Source organism: Lipotes vexillifer, unplaced genomic scaffold (assembly GCF_000442215.2).
Source record: "Lipotes vexillifer unplaced genomic scaffold, Lipotes_vexillifer_v1.1 scaffold521, whole genome shotgun sequence".
NCBI classification, from domain to species: domain Eukaryota; kingdom Metazoa; phylum Chordata; class Mammalia; order Artiodactyla; family Lipotidae; genus Lipotes; species Lipotes vexillifer.
In genome coordinates this window covers 1,550,357-1,566,775 of record NW_006778737.1, presented here as the reverse complement: position 1 = coordinate 1,566,775, position 16,419 = coordinate 1,550,357, and the positions used below count along the sequence as shown (strand labels likewise).

General features: G+C 40.6%; 1 protein-coding gene across 1 annotated transcript in view; it reads right to left on the bottom strand.

Annotated features, from left to right (window-relative positions):
• The window catches only part of LOC103087893 (2',5'-phosphodiesterase 12-like), a 978-nt gene extending 100 nt beyond the window's left edge, over positions 1-878 (bottom strand). Inside the window, exon 1 of the mRNA XM_007451773.1 lies at positions 3-878. Within this exon, the coding sequence (XP_007451835.1) occupies positions 3-878 (876 nt within the window). The remainder of the gene's footprint in view (positions 1-2) is intronic.
• Between the last annotated feature and the right edge of the window lie 15,541 nt (positions 879-16,419).

Below are 16,419 nucleotides of genomic sequence, written 5' to 3'. Positions count from 1 at the left end.
GCGTCGTCCGTCACCTTCTTGGTGTACAGATGCCGGTGGTCAAAGGTGCAGGTGCCGGGCCCGGCTTCCACTGGACACACACTTTCCAACTCCCGGCTTGGCCCGAAGCGCTGCCCATTGCCTGGGGTGCACTGAAGTTTGAGCCGTAGCCCGATGTCGGCATTGGACGGGGTGTAGACGCGCTCGTCCACACCCGTCTCAGTCCAACCAGGAGAGGGCGAAGAGGGAGACAACGATGAGGGGCCTCCGCCCTCAGGTTCTGCCGCTCCCGGTTTGGTTTCCTTGTACCAGCGGAATAGAGAGCCGGCGGGATCCCCAAATTCGACGCCGAGCTTGGGGAACACCGGGAAGCCAGCCATGATGTAGCGCGGCAACTGCAGCTCGGTGAAGGCGGGAGGGTTGCGCTCCACCTTGTACTTGACATCGCCGATCTGCAGCACCGCACCGTCCTGCCAGGCGTCCACATTGAGCACGTCTTCAGCCACTGCCTCCTCCCGGTAGTACAGTTTCACCACGGGCTCGCAGGCTGCAGCCGGCTCGGGCCCAGGCCCCGCACAGGACACGCCGCCGCTTGCGTTTGGCCGGTTCTTCCTGCTCTTCTTGGAGGCGGCCGCCTTCGCGTGGCCTTTGAGGGCATTGGTAGCGATCCGGCTGAGGGCCCGACCCAGCGGCTCGCTCTGGTCGCGCTGCATGTTCTTGTGGCTGCCGTCGGCCAGCGCAAACGACAGACTTAGCTTAGGCTCCGAGGGCACACAGCGCACCACAGCACGCTCCATCGCGCCTGCCACGGTCTCAGTCGCCGCCTCGGCCCGACTGTGCCGCTCCACTGCCGTACGGACCCCACGAAGCGCGGCACGGGCGCCTGGGAGCCTCCACATGAACCTGGTGGCCCAGAGGCTGACGAGCTCTGAGGCTGGTCGACCGTTAAGCGTCAGGTAGAAACAGAAGAGCCGCAGCCGCCGGTTCCGGAACCCATTCAGTACCTCAACTTCCGGCCGGCGAAGAGAGGGCGTACTGTGCTCCCGCCACGCACTTTCGCCAGGCCCGCTCACCAGCTCCTTTTTTCCATAGCCACTCCTGTCTCTAATCCATCCCAGCTTAATTTTTATCTACAACCAGAGTCATAAGGCTGGAAAAATGAAGAAAATATAGAAGTTCCAGAGGGAAATATTAGACTCCATGGTTTTATCGAAAGTGCAGTTAGCGGGCGGAAGCGAAGGCGCGCCCAAGACGGAACTGGCTGGGGTGGTGTCACGGGTTTCGCTTCCCCGGCGGAGGCTGGCGCAGTTCCTGGTTGTTAACCCCGTGCCTTCTGGTGCTTCCTGGGGCTTCCTCGCGCGAGGGCGTAGGGAACTCCACCCAGATTGCCAGCCTGGCTTCGGGTGTGGAAAGTGTTGCTCACTTCTCCACAGCATTCCCGAGGCTGCTCACCCTCTTCCGAGGTGTGGTGGGTTCACCTCAGGCATAGCCAGCGCCGACGCGCGGAGCAGAGCTTTTGTGGTAGTAACTACGAACGATATATAGTAGCTCCCAGTCAGTGAGCGGTGACTGTGCTAAAAACGTCTTTTACGGATGTGAGGACCAGAGAGATTAAGTTACCTCCTCAAGACCAAACAGACATTGCTGAATGAATGACAGGAGACTGAGAATAGCCAGTAAGTAAGAGGATATGAGAAATGTAGTTTCTTTGAAAGCCAAATGAAGAAAGTATTCCAAGAAACAGATTTTGTGTTGAATATAATTAATACTCTGATTAACTGAAGAAAAAAAAAAACTCTTGAAGATTCAAAGAACAAATTGAGAATTCGCTTCTCTCGACAAGTGATATGTTTGTATGTACTTTCCCGTCTCCTACAACTAGAATGTTTATTTATTGGGTATCTAATAATAAGCCATACCCTTTCCCCTGGCTTGCAATAAGGAAAATAAGCCTTTCTAAAAGAAGGATGAATTTTGCAGTCATTTGAAATGTATATTCCTGTCCTCCCCTCTCCCCACGCAGCAAGCAAGGTACCTGGATGCCTGGTGGTATGTATGTAATCTGGGGCTACAGTGTAGGGTAAAAGTCATTACATTGTATCAGTTGACTTAAGAAAATAAGTCTCAGTACTCCAGTTCATAGTATCATAGTACCCACATTAGCAAATATAAATTTTGAAATGGCATTGTTCTTCATGCATCTTTGCAGAACTCAATCTTAAATAATCTGATAGATAAAAGCCCTATTAGAAAATGTGGGAATTCCCTGGCGGTCCAGTGGTTACACCTCGAGGCTTTCACTGCTGAGGCCCAGAGTTCAGTCCCTGGTCTGGGAGCTAAGATCCTGCAACCCGCTCCGGGAGGCTTAAAAAAAAAAAAACCCTATTAGAAAATGACTTTCCTTTAAGCAAGCTGATCTAATTTAACACTGTAGCACTGTAGCAGTCTTAATCCGAATTTGAGACACATGCCTTGAAGTGTCATACTTTCTTTTAGGGTTTTTTTTTTGGTATTTAAATTTTTTCAAAGAGTAAAAACATATTCGTAGTGAAAAAAAGGTAATCTTCCCGCCTCTGACTCCTTTGCATGCACAAACATTTATGAATTTATACCCTTCCCCCCACTTTTTTGCACAGATAGGAATGTAGTATACCCATGGTTGTGCCTTCCTCTTTTCATTATCTTACATTATCTTTTGTCAGTTGTTTGAGGAGAAAGTATCTGCAAGTGTTCTGAAAGTGTCACAACTTGCCAAAGAAAGTTTAATCTGAACTCTACAGACTTAAAAATAATAAATGGTGTGTTTATTTTATGAGGCTAAACTGTAGCACAATTATGTATATAAATTATATACATTATATAATTAAAATTTGAGATTACAAGACTGAACCAATACTATGCTTTTCCTCATGCCAAAAAGGAGAAGCGTCTAATAGAAATCATTTTATTCATCCATTCTCAATTCATACCAAGAAACACAAGCTAACTTTCACTAATCAAAAGTTAACGGTTGCTGGAGTTATTTTTATTACTTATACATATATCTGCAGGAATTAGTGTGTGAAGACAAGTTTCTCGTAATACCCTCATTTAGTTAATAACATTGGCATAGATCATTAATATACTTTTATCTTTTTTAACTTAAGGTCAACTTGAAACTAATTTTGGGGGATAGCACTCAGAAATTTTGAGTAATTTTGGTGGTATCACTTCAGGGTAATCTATTTTCTCATATATTCAAAATTTAATAATTTATTTTTTTTGACTGCATTGGGTCTTCATTGCGCGTGGGCTTTCTCTAGTTGCGGTGAGCAGGGGCTACTCCTCGTTGCGGTGAGCGGGCTTCTCATTGCGGCAGCTTCTCTTGTCACGGAGCACAGGCTCTAGGGCACGTGGGCTTCAGTAGTTGTGGCATGTGGGCTCAGTAGTTGTGGCATACAGGCTTAGTTGCTCCGAAGCATGTGGGATCTTCCCAGAACAGAGGTTGAACCCGTGTTCCCTGCACTGGCAGGCGGATTCTTAACCACTGCGCTACCAGGAAAGTCCCCAAAATTTAATAATTTCTATTTGCTTTCTGTTTAAGGGAATCAATCTCTTCTATTTATTTGTTTCTTTTTAAATTATTTTTTCCAGTTTTACTGAGATATAATTGATATGTAACATTGTATTAGTCCAAGGTGTACAGCATAATGATTTGATATAGGTATATATTGCCAAATGATTACCACAATAAGTTTAATTAACATCCATTATGTCAAAAGTTAGAATTTTTTTTCTTGTGATGAGAACATCTAAGATTTATTGTTTGCAACTTTCACATATACTGTAGTCACCATGTTGCACATTATATACCCAGAACTTGTTTATCTTATAACTGGAAGTTTTTACCTTTTTGATCACCTTCATCCATTTCCTCCATCCACCCCCACCCCCGCACACCAATCTGTTGTCTGTATCTATGCATTAATTTTTTTTTGGATTCCACATATAATCGAAATCATACAGTATTTGTCTTTGTCTGACTTATTTCACTTAGCATAATGCCCTTGAGGTCCATCCATGTTGTCACAATGGCAGGATCTCCTTTTTTATTGTTGAATAATATTCCATTATATATCTGTATCTATATATCTATATCATATCTATATCTATATATCTTACATTTTCTTTACCAATTTATCCATCTATGGACACTTAACATTTAGGTTGTTTCCATGTCTTGGCTATTGTAAATAATGCTGCACAGAACATGGGGGTGCAGAGACATTTTTGGGATATTGCTTTTGTTTCCTTTGTGTGTATATATAACCAGAAATGGAATGCTGAATCATACGGTAGTTCTACTTCTAATTTTTTGAGGAACTTCTGTTTTTATACTGTTTTCCATAGTGACTACATCAATTTACAGTCCCACCAACAGTGCTATTTGTTTCTTATATTTTAAAATATTTATCATAATTTATGATTACATTATATATTAATATACTATATAGCATAGTATGTATATGATACAGCTATATAATTTTTTTCATTTTTAAAATTGAGATACAACTATATCACTTAATATAAGTATAATTAATGTTACTATAACAGCAATCAGAAACGTAGTTTGAAGAAAAAAAATTCAGTCAAAGAACTTATGTAAAACAACACAGTTTAGCTCCATAAAGAACTCTTAAGCATATGGACTCATTTCTTTTTCCTGCACTCCCATTCTTAATTTTGAAATAACAATACATAGTTTAAAGCATAGTAAGTTTGTTTCATAAATTCTCTTAGCATCTTCATCATTTCTATTTAGAAATAGAAAAAAACTTTTTGTATAGTATTGGAGAATCATATTTTGGTGTCATTATCCATAAGTGCTTTTATATAATCAAGCCTGGGCTTCCCTGGTGGTGCAGTGGTTAAGAATCCGCCTGCCAATGCAAGGGACATGGGTTCGAGCCCTGGTCCAGGAGGATCCCACAGGCTGCGGAGCAACTAAGCCCATGAACCACAACTACTGAGCCTGTGTTCTAGAGCCTGTGAGCCACAACCACTGAAACCTGTGCGCCTAGAGCCTGTGCTCTGAAATAAAGAGAAGCCACCGCAGTGAGAAGCCCACACACTGCAACTACAGAAAGACTGCGTGCAGCAACAAAGACCCAACATAGCCAAAAATAAAATAAATAAATTTATATTAAAAAAACCCCCTTACCATTGAGGCCGATGTTGGCTGTGGGTTTGTCATATATGGCCTTTATTATGTTGAGGAAAGTTCCCTCTATGCCTACTTTCTGCAGGGTTTTTTTTTAATCATAAATGGGTATTGAATTTAGTTGAAAGCTTTCTCTGCATCTACTGAGATGATCATATAGTTTTTCTCCTTCAGTTTGTTAATATGGTTTATCACATTGATTGATTTGCGTATATTGAAGAATCCTTGCATTCTTGGAATAAACCCCACTTGATCATGGTATATGATCCTTTTAATGTGCTGTTGGATTCTGTTTGCTCATATTTTGTTGAGGATTTTTGCATCTATGTTCATCAGTGATATTGGCCTGTAGTTTTCTTTCTTTGTGACATCCTTGTCTGGTTTTGGTATCAAGGTTATGGTGGCCTCGTAGAATGAGTTTGGGAGTGTTCCTCCCTCTGCTATATTTTGGAAGAGTTTGAGAAGGATAGGTCTTAGCTCTTCTCTAAATGTTTGATAGAATTCACCTGTGACGCCATCTGGTCCTGGGCTTTTGGTTGTTGGAAGATTTTTAATCTCAGTTTCAATTTCAGGGCTTGTGATTGGTCTATTCATATTTTCTATTTCTTCCTGATTCAGTCTTGGCAGGTTGTGCATTTCTAAGAATTTGTCCATTTCTTCCAGGTTATCCATTTTATTGGCATAGAGTTGCTTGTAGTAATCTCTCATGATCTTTTGTATTTCCGCAGTGTCAGTTGTTACTTCTCCTTTTTCATTTCTAATTCTATTGGTTTGAGTCTTCTCCCTTTTTTTCTTGATGAGTCTGGCTAATGGTTTATCATTTTGTTTATCTTCTCAGAGAACCAGCTTTTAGTTTTATTGATCTTTGCTATCGTTTCCTTCATTTCTTTTTCATTTATTTCTGATCTGATTTTTATGATTTCTTTCCTTCTGCTAACTTTGGTTTTTTTTGTTCTTCTTTCTCTAACTGCTTTAGGTGCAAGGTTAGGTTGTTTATTCGAGATGTTTCCTGTTTCTTAAGGTAGGATTGTATTGCTATAAACTTCCCTCTTAGAACTGCTTTTGCTGCAGCCCATAGGTTTTTTTTTTTTTTTTCTTGCGTTATGCGGGCCTCTCACTGTTGTGGCCTCTCCCATTTGCGGAGCACAGGCTCCGGACGCGCAGGCTCAGTGGCCATGGCTCACGGGCCCAGCCGCTCCGCGGCATGTGGGATCTTCCCGAAACGGGGCACGAACCCGCGTCTCCTGCATCGGCAGGCGGACTCTCAAGCACTGCGCCACCAGGGAAGCCCTGCAGCCCATAGGTTTTGTGTCGTCGTGTCTCCATTGTCATTTGTTTATAGGTATTTTTTTATTTCCTCTTTGATTTCTTCAGTGATCACTTTGTTATTAAGTAGTGTATTGTTTAGCCTCCATGTGTTTGTATTTTTTACAAATCTTTTCCTGTAATTGATATCTAGTCTCATAGCATTGTGGTCGGAAACGATCCTTGATACAATTTCAATTTTCTTAAATTTACCAAGGCTTGATTTGTGACCCAATATATGATCTATCCTGGAGAATGTTCCATGAGCACTTGAGAAGAATGTGTAGTCTGTTGTTTTTGGATGGAATGTCCTATAAATATCAATTAAGTCCATCTTGTTTAATGTATCATTTAAAGCTTGTGCTTCCTTATTTATTTTCATTTTGGATGATCTGTCCATTGGTGAAAGTGGGGTGTTAAAGTCCCCTACTATGAATGTGCTACTGTCAATTTCCCCTCTTATGGCTGTTAGTATTTGCCTTATGTATTGAGGTGCTCCTATGTTGGGTGCATAAATATTTACAATTGTTATATCTTCCTCTTGGATCGATCCCTTGATCATTATGTAGTGTCCTTCTTTGTCTCTTCTAATAGTCTTTATTTTAAAGTCTATGTTGTCTGATATGAGAATTGCTACTCCAGCTTTCTTTTGGTTTCCATTTGCATAGAATATCTTTTTCCATCTCCTTACTTTCAGTCTGCATGCGTCTCTAGGTCTGAAGTGGGTCACTTGTAGACAGCATATATATGGGTCTTGTTTTTGTATCCATTCAGCCAATCTGTATCTTTTGGTGGGAGCATTTAGTCCATTTACATTTAAGGTAATTATCGATATGTGTGTTCCTAATCCCATTTTCTCAATTGTTTTGGGTTCCTTATTGTAGGTCTTTTCCTTCTCTTGTGTTTTGCCTAGAGAAGTTCCTTTAGCATTTGTTGTAAAGCTGATTTGGTGGTGCTGAACTCTTTCAGCTTTTGCTTCTCTGCAAAGGTTTTAATTTCTCCATCAAATCTGAATGAGAACCTTGCTGGGTAGAGTAATCTTGGTTGCAGGTTTTTCTCCTTCATCACTTTAAATATGTCCTGCCAGTCCCTTCTGGCTTGCAGAGTTTCTGCTGAAAGATCAGCTGTTAACCTTATGGGGGTTCCCTTGTGTGTTACTTGTTGTTTTTCCCTTGCTGCTTTTAATATGTTTTCTTTGTAGTTTGATTAATATGTGTCTTGACAGTTTGATTAATATGTTTCTTGGCATATTTCTCCTTGGATTTATCCTGTATGGGACTCTCTGTGCTTCCTGGACTTGATTAACTATTTCCTTTCTCATATCAGGGAAGTTTTCAACTATAATCTCTTCAAATATTTTCTCAGTCCCTTTCTTTTTCTCTTCTTCTTCTGGAACCCCTATAATTCGAATGTTGGTGCATTTAATGTCCCAGAGGTCTCTGAGACTGTCCTCAGTTCTTTTCATTCTTTTCTCTTTATTCTGCTCTGCAGTAGTTATTTCCACTATTTTATCTTCCAGGTCACTTATCCGTTCTTCTGCCTCAGTTATTCTGCTATTGATCCCATCTATTCTGCTATTGATCCCATCATTTATTGTGTTGTTCATTGTTGTTTGTTTCATCTTTAGTTCTTCTAGGTCCTTGTAAAATGTTTCTTGCATTTTGTCTATTCTATTTCCAAGATTTTGGGTCATCTTTACTATCATTATTCTGAATTCTTTTTCAGGTAGACTGCCTTTTTCCTCTTCATTTGTTAGGTCTGGTGGGTTTTTATCTTGCTCCTTCATCTGCTGTGTGTTTTTCTGTCTTCTTATTTTGCTTATCTTACTGTGTTTGGGGTCTGCTTTCTGCAGGCTGCAGGTTCGTAATTCCCGTTGTTTCTTGTGTCTGTCCCCAGTGCCTAAGGTTGGTTCAGTGAGTTGTGTAGGCTTCCTGGTGGAAGGGACTAGTGCCTGTATTCTGGTGGATGAGGCTGGATCTTGTCTTTCTGGTGGGCAGGTCCACGTCTGGTGGTGTGTTTTTGGGTGTCTGTGGACTTAAGATTTTAGGCAGCCTCTCTGTTAATGGTTGGGGTTGTGTTCCTGTCTTGCTAGTTATTTGGCATAGGGTGTCCAGCACTGTAGCTTGCTGGTCGTTGAGTGAAGCTGGGTGCTGGTGTTGAGATGGAGATCTCTGGGAGATTTTTGCCGTTTGATATTATGTGGAGCTGGGAGGTCTCTTGTGGACCAGTGTCCTGAAGTTGGCTCTCCCACCTCAGGGACACAGCACTGACTCCTGGCTGCAGCACCAAGAGCCTTTCATCCACACGGCTCAGAATAAAAGGGAGAAAAAGTAGAAAGAAAGAATTAGTAGAAGTAGAAAGAAAGAAAGAAGGAAAGAAAGAAAGGGAGGGAGGGCAGGAGGAAGGAAGGAAGGAGGGAAGGAAGAAAAAAGAAAGAAAGAAGATAAAGTAAAATAAAGTAAGATAAAATATAATAAAGTTATTAAAATAATTATTAAGAAAAAAATTTTTTAAACCCAACAACAACAACAACAACAAAACGGACAGATAGAACCCTAGGACAAATGGTGGAAGCAAAGCTGTACAGGCAAAGTCTCACACAGAAGCATACACATACTCACAAAAAGAGGAAAAGGGGAAAAAATCATAAATCTTGCTCTCAAAGTCCACCTCCTCAATTTGGGATGATTCGTTGTCTATTCATGTATTCCACAGATGCAGGGTACATCAAGTTGATTGTGGAGCTTTAATCCGCTGCTTCTGAGGCTTCTGGGAGAGATTTCCCTTTCTCTTCTTTGTTCGCACAGCTCCAGGGTTCAGCTTTGGATTTGGCCCCGCCTCTGTGTGTAGGTCGTCAGAGGGTGTCTGTTCTTCGCTCAGACTGGACGGGGTTAAAGGAGCAGCTGATTCGGGGAATCTGGCTCACTCAGGCCTGGGGGAGGGAGGGGTACGGAGTGCGGGGCGGGCCTGCGGCGGCAGAGGCCAGCGTGACGTTCCACCAGCCTGAGGTGCGCTGTGCGTTCTCCCGGGGAAGTGGTCCTTGGATTCCGGGACCCTGGCAGTGGCGGGCTGCACAGGCTCCCCGGAAGAGGGCTGTGGATATTGACCTGTGCTCGCCCACAGCCTTCTTGGTGGCAGCAGCAGCCTTAGTGTCTCATGCACGTCTCTGGGGTCCGCGCTTTTAGCCACGGCTCGCGCCCTACTCTGTAGCTCTTTTAAGCAGTGCTCTTAATCCCCTCTCCTCGCGCAGCAGGAAACAAAGAGGGAAGAAAAAGTCTCTTGCCTCTTCGGCAGGTCTAGACTTTTCCCCGGACTCCCTTCGGCTAGCCGTGGTGCACTAACTCTCTGCAGGCTGTGTTCACACCGCCAACCCCAGTCCTCTCCCTGCACTCTGACCAAAGCCAGAGCCTCAGCTCCTGGACCCCGCCCCCGCCCCGGTGGGTGAGCAGAGAAGCATCTCGGGCTGGTGAGTGCCGGTTGGCACTGATCCTCTGTGCGGGAATCTCTCCGCTTTGCCCTCTGCACCCCTGTTGCTGTGCTCTCCTCCGTGGTTCAGAAGCTTTCCCCCTCCACCACCCGCAGTCTCCACCCGTGAAGGGGATTCCTAGTGTGTGGAAACCTTTCCTCCTTCACAGCTCCTTCCCACTGGTGCACGTCCCATCCCTATCCTTTTGTCTCTGTTTATTCCTTTTTCTTTTGCCCTACCCGTGTACGTGGGGAGTTTCTTGCCTTTTGGGAGATCTGAGGTCTTCTGCCAGCGTTCAGTAGGTGTGCTGTAGAAGTTGTTCAATGTGTAGATGTATTTCTGGTGTATCTGTGAGGAGGAAGGTGATCTCCGTGTCTTACTCTTCCGCCATCTTCCCCTCGTCCCCCGGGACATACATTTTGATAATTACCTTAAATGTAAATGGATTAAATGCTCCAACCAAAAGACATAGACTGGCTGAATGGATATCAAAAAAGGCCTGTATATATGCTGTCTACAAGAGACCCACTTCAGATCTAGGGACACATACAGACTGAAAGTGAGGGGTTGGAAAAAGATATTCCATGGAAATGGAAATTAAATGAACGCTGGAGTAGCAATACTCATCTCAGACAAAATAGACTTTAAAATAAATACTGTTACAAGAGACAAAAAAGGACACTATATAATGATCAACGGATCAATCCAAGAAGAAGATATAACAATTGTTAATATTTATGCACCCAACATAGGAGCACTTCAGTACATAAGGCAAATGCTAACAGCCATAAAAGGGGAAATTGACAGTAACACAATCATAGTAGGGGACTTTAACAACCCACTTTCACCAGTGGACAGATAAACCAAAATGAAAATAAATAAGGAAACACAAGCTTTAAATGATACATTCAACAGATGGACTTAATTCATATTTATAGGACATTCCATCCAAAAACAACAGAATACACTTTTTTATCAAGTGCTCATGGAACATTCTCCAGGATAGATCATATCTTGGGTCACAAATCAAGCCTTGGTAACCTTAAGAAAATTGAAATCGTATCAAGTATCTTTTCTGAGCACAACTGTATGAGACTAGATATCAATTACAGGAAAAAGACTGTAAAACAATATAAACACATGGAGGCTAAACAATATACTACTAAACAAGCAAGAGATCACTGAAGAAATCAAAGAGGAAATCAAAAAATACCTAGGAACAAATGACCTTGAAAACACGATGACTCAAAAACTATGGGCTGCAGCAAAAGCAGTTCCAAGAGGGAAGTTTATAGCAGTACAATCCTACCTCAAGAAACAAAAATCTGAAATAAGCAACCTAACCTTACACCTAAAACAATTAGAGAAAGAAGAACCAAAATAACCCAAAGTTAGCAGAAGGAAAGAAATCATAAAGATCAGATCAGAAATAAATGGAAAAGAAATGAAGGAAACAATAGCAAAGATCAGTACAACTAAAAGTTGGTTTTTTGAAAAGAAACAAAATTGATAACCCATTAGCCAGATTCGTCAAGAAAAAAAGGGAGAAGACTTAAATCAATAGAATTAGAAATGAAAAAGGAGAACTAACAGCTGACACTGCAGAAATACAAAGGATCATGGGAGATTATTACAAGCAAATATATGCCAATAAAATGGACAACCTGGAAGAAATGGACAAATTCTTAGAAAAGCACAATCTTCTGAGACTGAACCAGGAAGAAATAGAAAATATAAACAGATCAATCAGAAGCACTGATATTGAAACTGTGATTAAAAATCTTCCAACAAACAGAAGTCCAGGACCAGGTGCCTTCACAGGTGAATTCTATCAAACATTTAGAGAAGAGCTAAGACCTAGCCTTCTCAAACTCTTCCAAAATATAGCAGAGGGAGGAACACTCCCAAACTCATTCTATGAGACCACCATCACGCTGTTATCAAAACCAGACAAAGATGTCACAAAAAAAACTACAGGCCTATATCACTGATGAACATCGATGCAAAAATCTCAACACAGTACTAGCAAACAATCCAGCAGCACATTAAAAGGATCATACACCATGATAAAGTGGGGTTTATCCCAGGAATGCAAGGATTCTTCAATATACACAAATCAACCAATGTGATACACCATATTAATACACTGAAGGGTAAAAACCATATGATAATCTCAATAGATGCAGAAAAAGCTTTCAACAAAATTCAACAAACTCCCATTTATTATAAAAACCCTCCAGAAAGTAGACATAGAGAGAACTTACCTCAACATAATAAAGGCCATATATGACAAACCCACAGCCAACATCATTCTCAATGGTGAAAAATTGAAACCATTTCCTCTGAGATCAGGAAAAAGACAAGGACAAGGTTGCCCACTCTCACCACTATTATTCAACATAGTTTTGAAAGTTTTAGCCACAGCTATCAGAGACAAAAAAGAAATAAAAGGAATCCGGGGCTTCCCTGGTGGCACAGTGGTTGAGATGCAGGGGATGCGGGTTTGTGCCCCAGTCCGGGAGATACCACGTGCCACGGAGCGTCTGGGCCTGTGAGCTGTGACTGCTGAGCCTGCGTGTCTGAAGCCTGTGCTCCACAATTGGAGAGCCCACAACAGTGAGAGGTCCGCATACCGCAAAAAAAAAAAAGGAATCCAAATTGGAAAAGAAGAGTTAAAACTGTCATTGTTTGCAGATGACACGATACTATACATACAGAATCCTAAAGATGCTACCAGAAAACTACAAGAGCTAATCAATGAATTTGGTAAAGTAGCCGGATACAAAATTAATGCACATAAATCTCTTGCATTCCTGTACACTAATGATGAAAAATTGGAAAGTGAAATTAAGGAAACACTCCCTTTTACCATTGCAACAAAAAGAATAAAATACCTAGGTATAAGCCTACCTAAGGAGAGAAAAGACCTGTATGCAGAAAACTATAAGACACTGATGAAAGAAATTAAAGATGATACCAACCGATGGAGAGATATACTATGTTCTTGGATTGGAAGAATCAATATTGTGAAATGACCCTACTATCCAAAGCAATCTACAGATTCAATGCAATCACTATCAAACTACCAATGGCATTTTTCACAGAACTAGAACCAAAAATTTCACAATATGTATGGAAACACAAAAGACCCTGAATGACCAAAGCAATCTTGAGAAAAAAAAAACGGAGCTGGAGGAATCAGGCTCCCTGGCTTCAGACTATACTACAAAGCTACAGTAATCAAGACAGTATGGAACTGGCACAAAAACAGAAATATAGATCAGTGGAAAGGATGGAAAGCCCAGAAATAAACCCACACACATATGGTCACCTTATATTTGATAAGGGAGGCAAGAGTATACAGTGGAGAAAAGATAGCCTCTTCAATAAGTGGTGCTGGAAAGCCTGGGCAGCTACATGTAAAAGAATGAAATTAGAACACTACTTAATGCCATACCCAAAAATAAACTCCAGATGGATTAAAGACTTAAATGTAAGAGCAAACACTATAAAACTGTTCAAGGAAAACATAGGCAGAACACTCTATGATGTAAATCACAGAAAGGTCCTTTTTGACCCACCTCCTAGAGAAATGGAAATAAAAACAAATGGGACCTAGTGAAACTTAAAAGTTTTTGCACAGCAAAGCAAACCATGAAGAAGACGAAAAGGCAACCATCAGAATGGGAGAAAATATTTGGAAATGAAGCAGCTGACAAAGGATTAATCTGCAAAAATACAAGCAGCTCATGCCTCTCAAAGAAACAAACAATCCAATCCAAAAATGGGCAGAATACCTAAATAGATACTTCTTCAAAGAAGATATACTGATTGCCAACAAACACATGAAAGGATGCTTAACATCACTAATCATTAGAGAAATGCAAATCAAAACTACAATGAGGTATCACCTCACACTGGTCAGATTGGTCATCATCAAAAAATCTACAAACAATAAATGCTGGAGAGGGTGTTGAGAAAAGGGAACCCTCTTGCACTGTTGGCGGGAATGTAAATTGATATAGCCACTATGGAGAACAGTACGGAGGTTCCTTATAAAACTAAAAATAGATCCACCATGTGACTCAGCAATCCCACTACTGGGCATATACCCTGAGAAAACCATAATTCAAAAAGAGTCATGTACAATAATGTTTATTGCAGCTCTATTTACAATAGCCAGGACATGGAAGCAACCTAAGTGTCCATCGACAGATGAATGAATAAAGAAGATGTGGCATATATATACAATGAAATATTACTCAACCATAAAAAGAAATGAAATTGAGTTATTTGTAGTGAGGTGGATGGACCTAGAGTCTGTCATACAGAGTGAAGTAAGTCAGAAAGAGAAAAACAAATACCATATGCTAACACATATATATGGAATCTAAAAAATAAAATAAAATTGTTCTGAAGATCCTAGGGGCAGGACAGGAATAACGACGCAGATGTAGAGAATGGGCTTGAGGACACAGGGAGAGGGAAGGGTAAGCTGGGACTAAGTGAGAGAGTGGCATTGACATGTATACGCTACCAAATATAAAGTATATAGCTAGTGGGAAGCAGCTGCATAGCACAGGGAGATCAGCTCAGTGCTTTGTGACCACCAGAGGGGTGGGATAGGGAGGGTGGTATGGAGACACAAGAGGAAGGGGATATGGGGGTATATATATATATATATATATATATATATATACATATAGCTGATTCACTTTGTTATAAAGCAGAAACTAACACAACAATGTAAAGCAATTATACTCCAATAAAGATGTTAAAAAAAAAAGATACCATTAAGAAAATGAAAAGGCAAGCTACAGGCTAAGAGAATATATTTGCAAATTATCTGATAAAGGATTTGTATCCAGAATGTAAAGAACTCTTACCCCTTAATGATAAAAAGGGAAATATTCCAATTTAAAAATGGATAAAAGGTCTAAATAGACATTTCATCAAAAAAGAAGATATGTTAATGGATAATAAGCACATGAAAAGATAGTCAACATATTTGTGTTTAGGGAAATGCAAATTAAAACCACAGTGAGATACCACTATATGCCCATTCAAATACCTCAAATAAAAAAGATAGACAATACCAAGTGTTGGCAAGGATGTGGAGAAATTGGAATGCTTATATTTTTCTGGTAGAAATGTATAATCTTTCAGCCACTTTGGAAAACAGTTTGACAGTTTCTTAAAAGGTCAAACATACACTTATCATTTATCCCAGCAATTCCTACCAATGAGAAATGAAAATGTATGTTCATCCAATAATTTGCACACAAATGTTCATGGAAGGATTATTCATAATAGCCCCGAACTGAAAGCAATCCAAATGTCGTATCAACTTGTGAATGAATAAACCAAATATGATATATCCATATAATGGAAGACTATCCATCAGTAAAAAGGAATGAACTTCTGTCACATACTACATATAGATGAACCTCAAACACATTATTAAGTGAAAGAAGCCAGACACAAAAGACCACATAATACATGATTCCATGTATATGAAATTTTCAGAAGTTGTAAACCTATAGAGACCAAAAGCAAATCAGTTGTTGCCTAGGACTGGAGGTGGGAGTGAGGATTGACTGTATATGAGGTCAAGGGAACTTTTTGCAATGATGGAAATTTTTTAGAACTGGATCTTGGTAATGGTTGCACAACTGTATAAATTTACTGAAAAACCCATTGAATTGTATACTTTAAAATGGTGAATTCTATAGTATGTAAATTATACCTATTAAAAGCTGTTTGAAAAAAGATGTACATTGTATTAGTTAGGATCTAATGAGGGAAGCAGAACCAGTAGATTATATATATACCCTATATGTATCCATTGTTTGTATGTTTATATATAGGGTTTCTTACAGGGAACTGGCTTATGTAACTGTGGAGGCTCATGAAGCAAGTCCACAATCTGTAGGGGCAGGCTGTCAGGAAGGAAAGAGCCAGAAAGGGGAGAGCACCTGTACACCTAGCTGCTGTTTGGAGTCTAACTCAGGGCATGTCTAAAACTTTTTAAAAGGACTTCCACTGATTGAGTGAGACCCACACAGATAATCTCCCTAGATTAACATCAATTTACAGGGGACTTGAATTACATCTGCAAAATCTCTTCACAGCAGCCCTAGATTAGTGTTTGATTGAGTAACTGGGAGAAGGTGAGTGCATGATATAATACTGTCCTCCGTTCAGTTCTTTAGTTTAGCCTAACCAAATTGACATGTCAAAAAACCATCACAGAGAAATATCATATGATATTGCTTATATGTGGAATCTGAAAAAAATGATACAAATGAATTTATTAACAAAACAGAAATTGACTCACAGACATAGAAAACAAACTTACGGTTACCAAAGGGGAAAGGTGGGGGAGGGATAAATTAGGAGTTTGTGACTAAAATATACACACTACTATATATAAAATAGATGACAAATAAGGAGCTACTGTATAGTATGG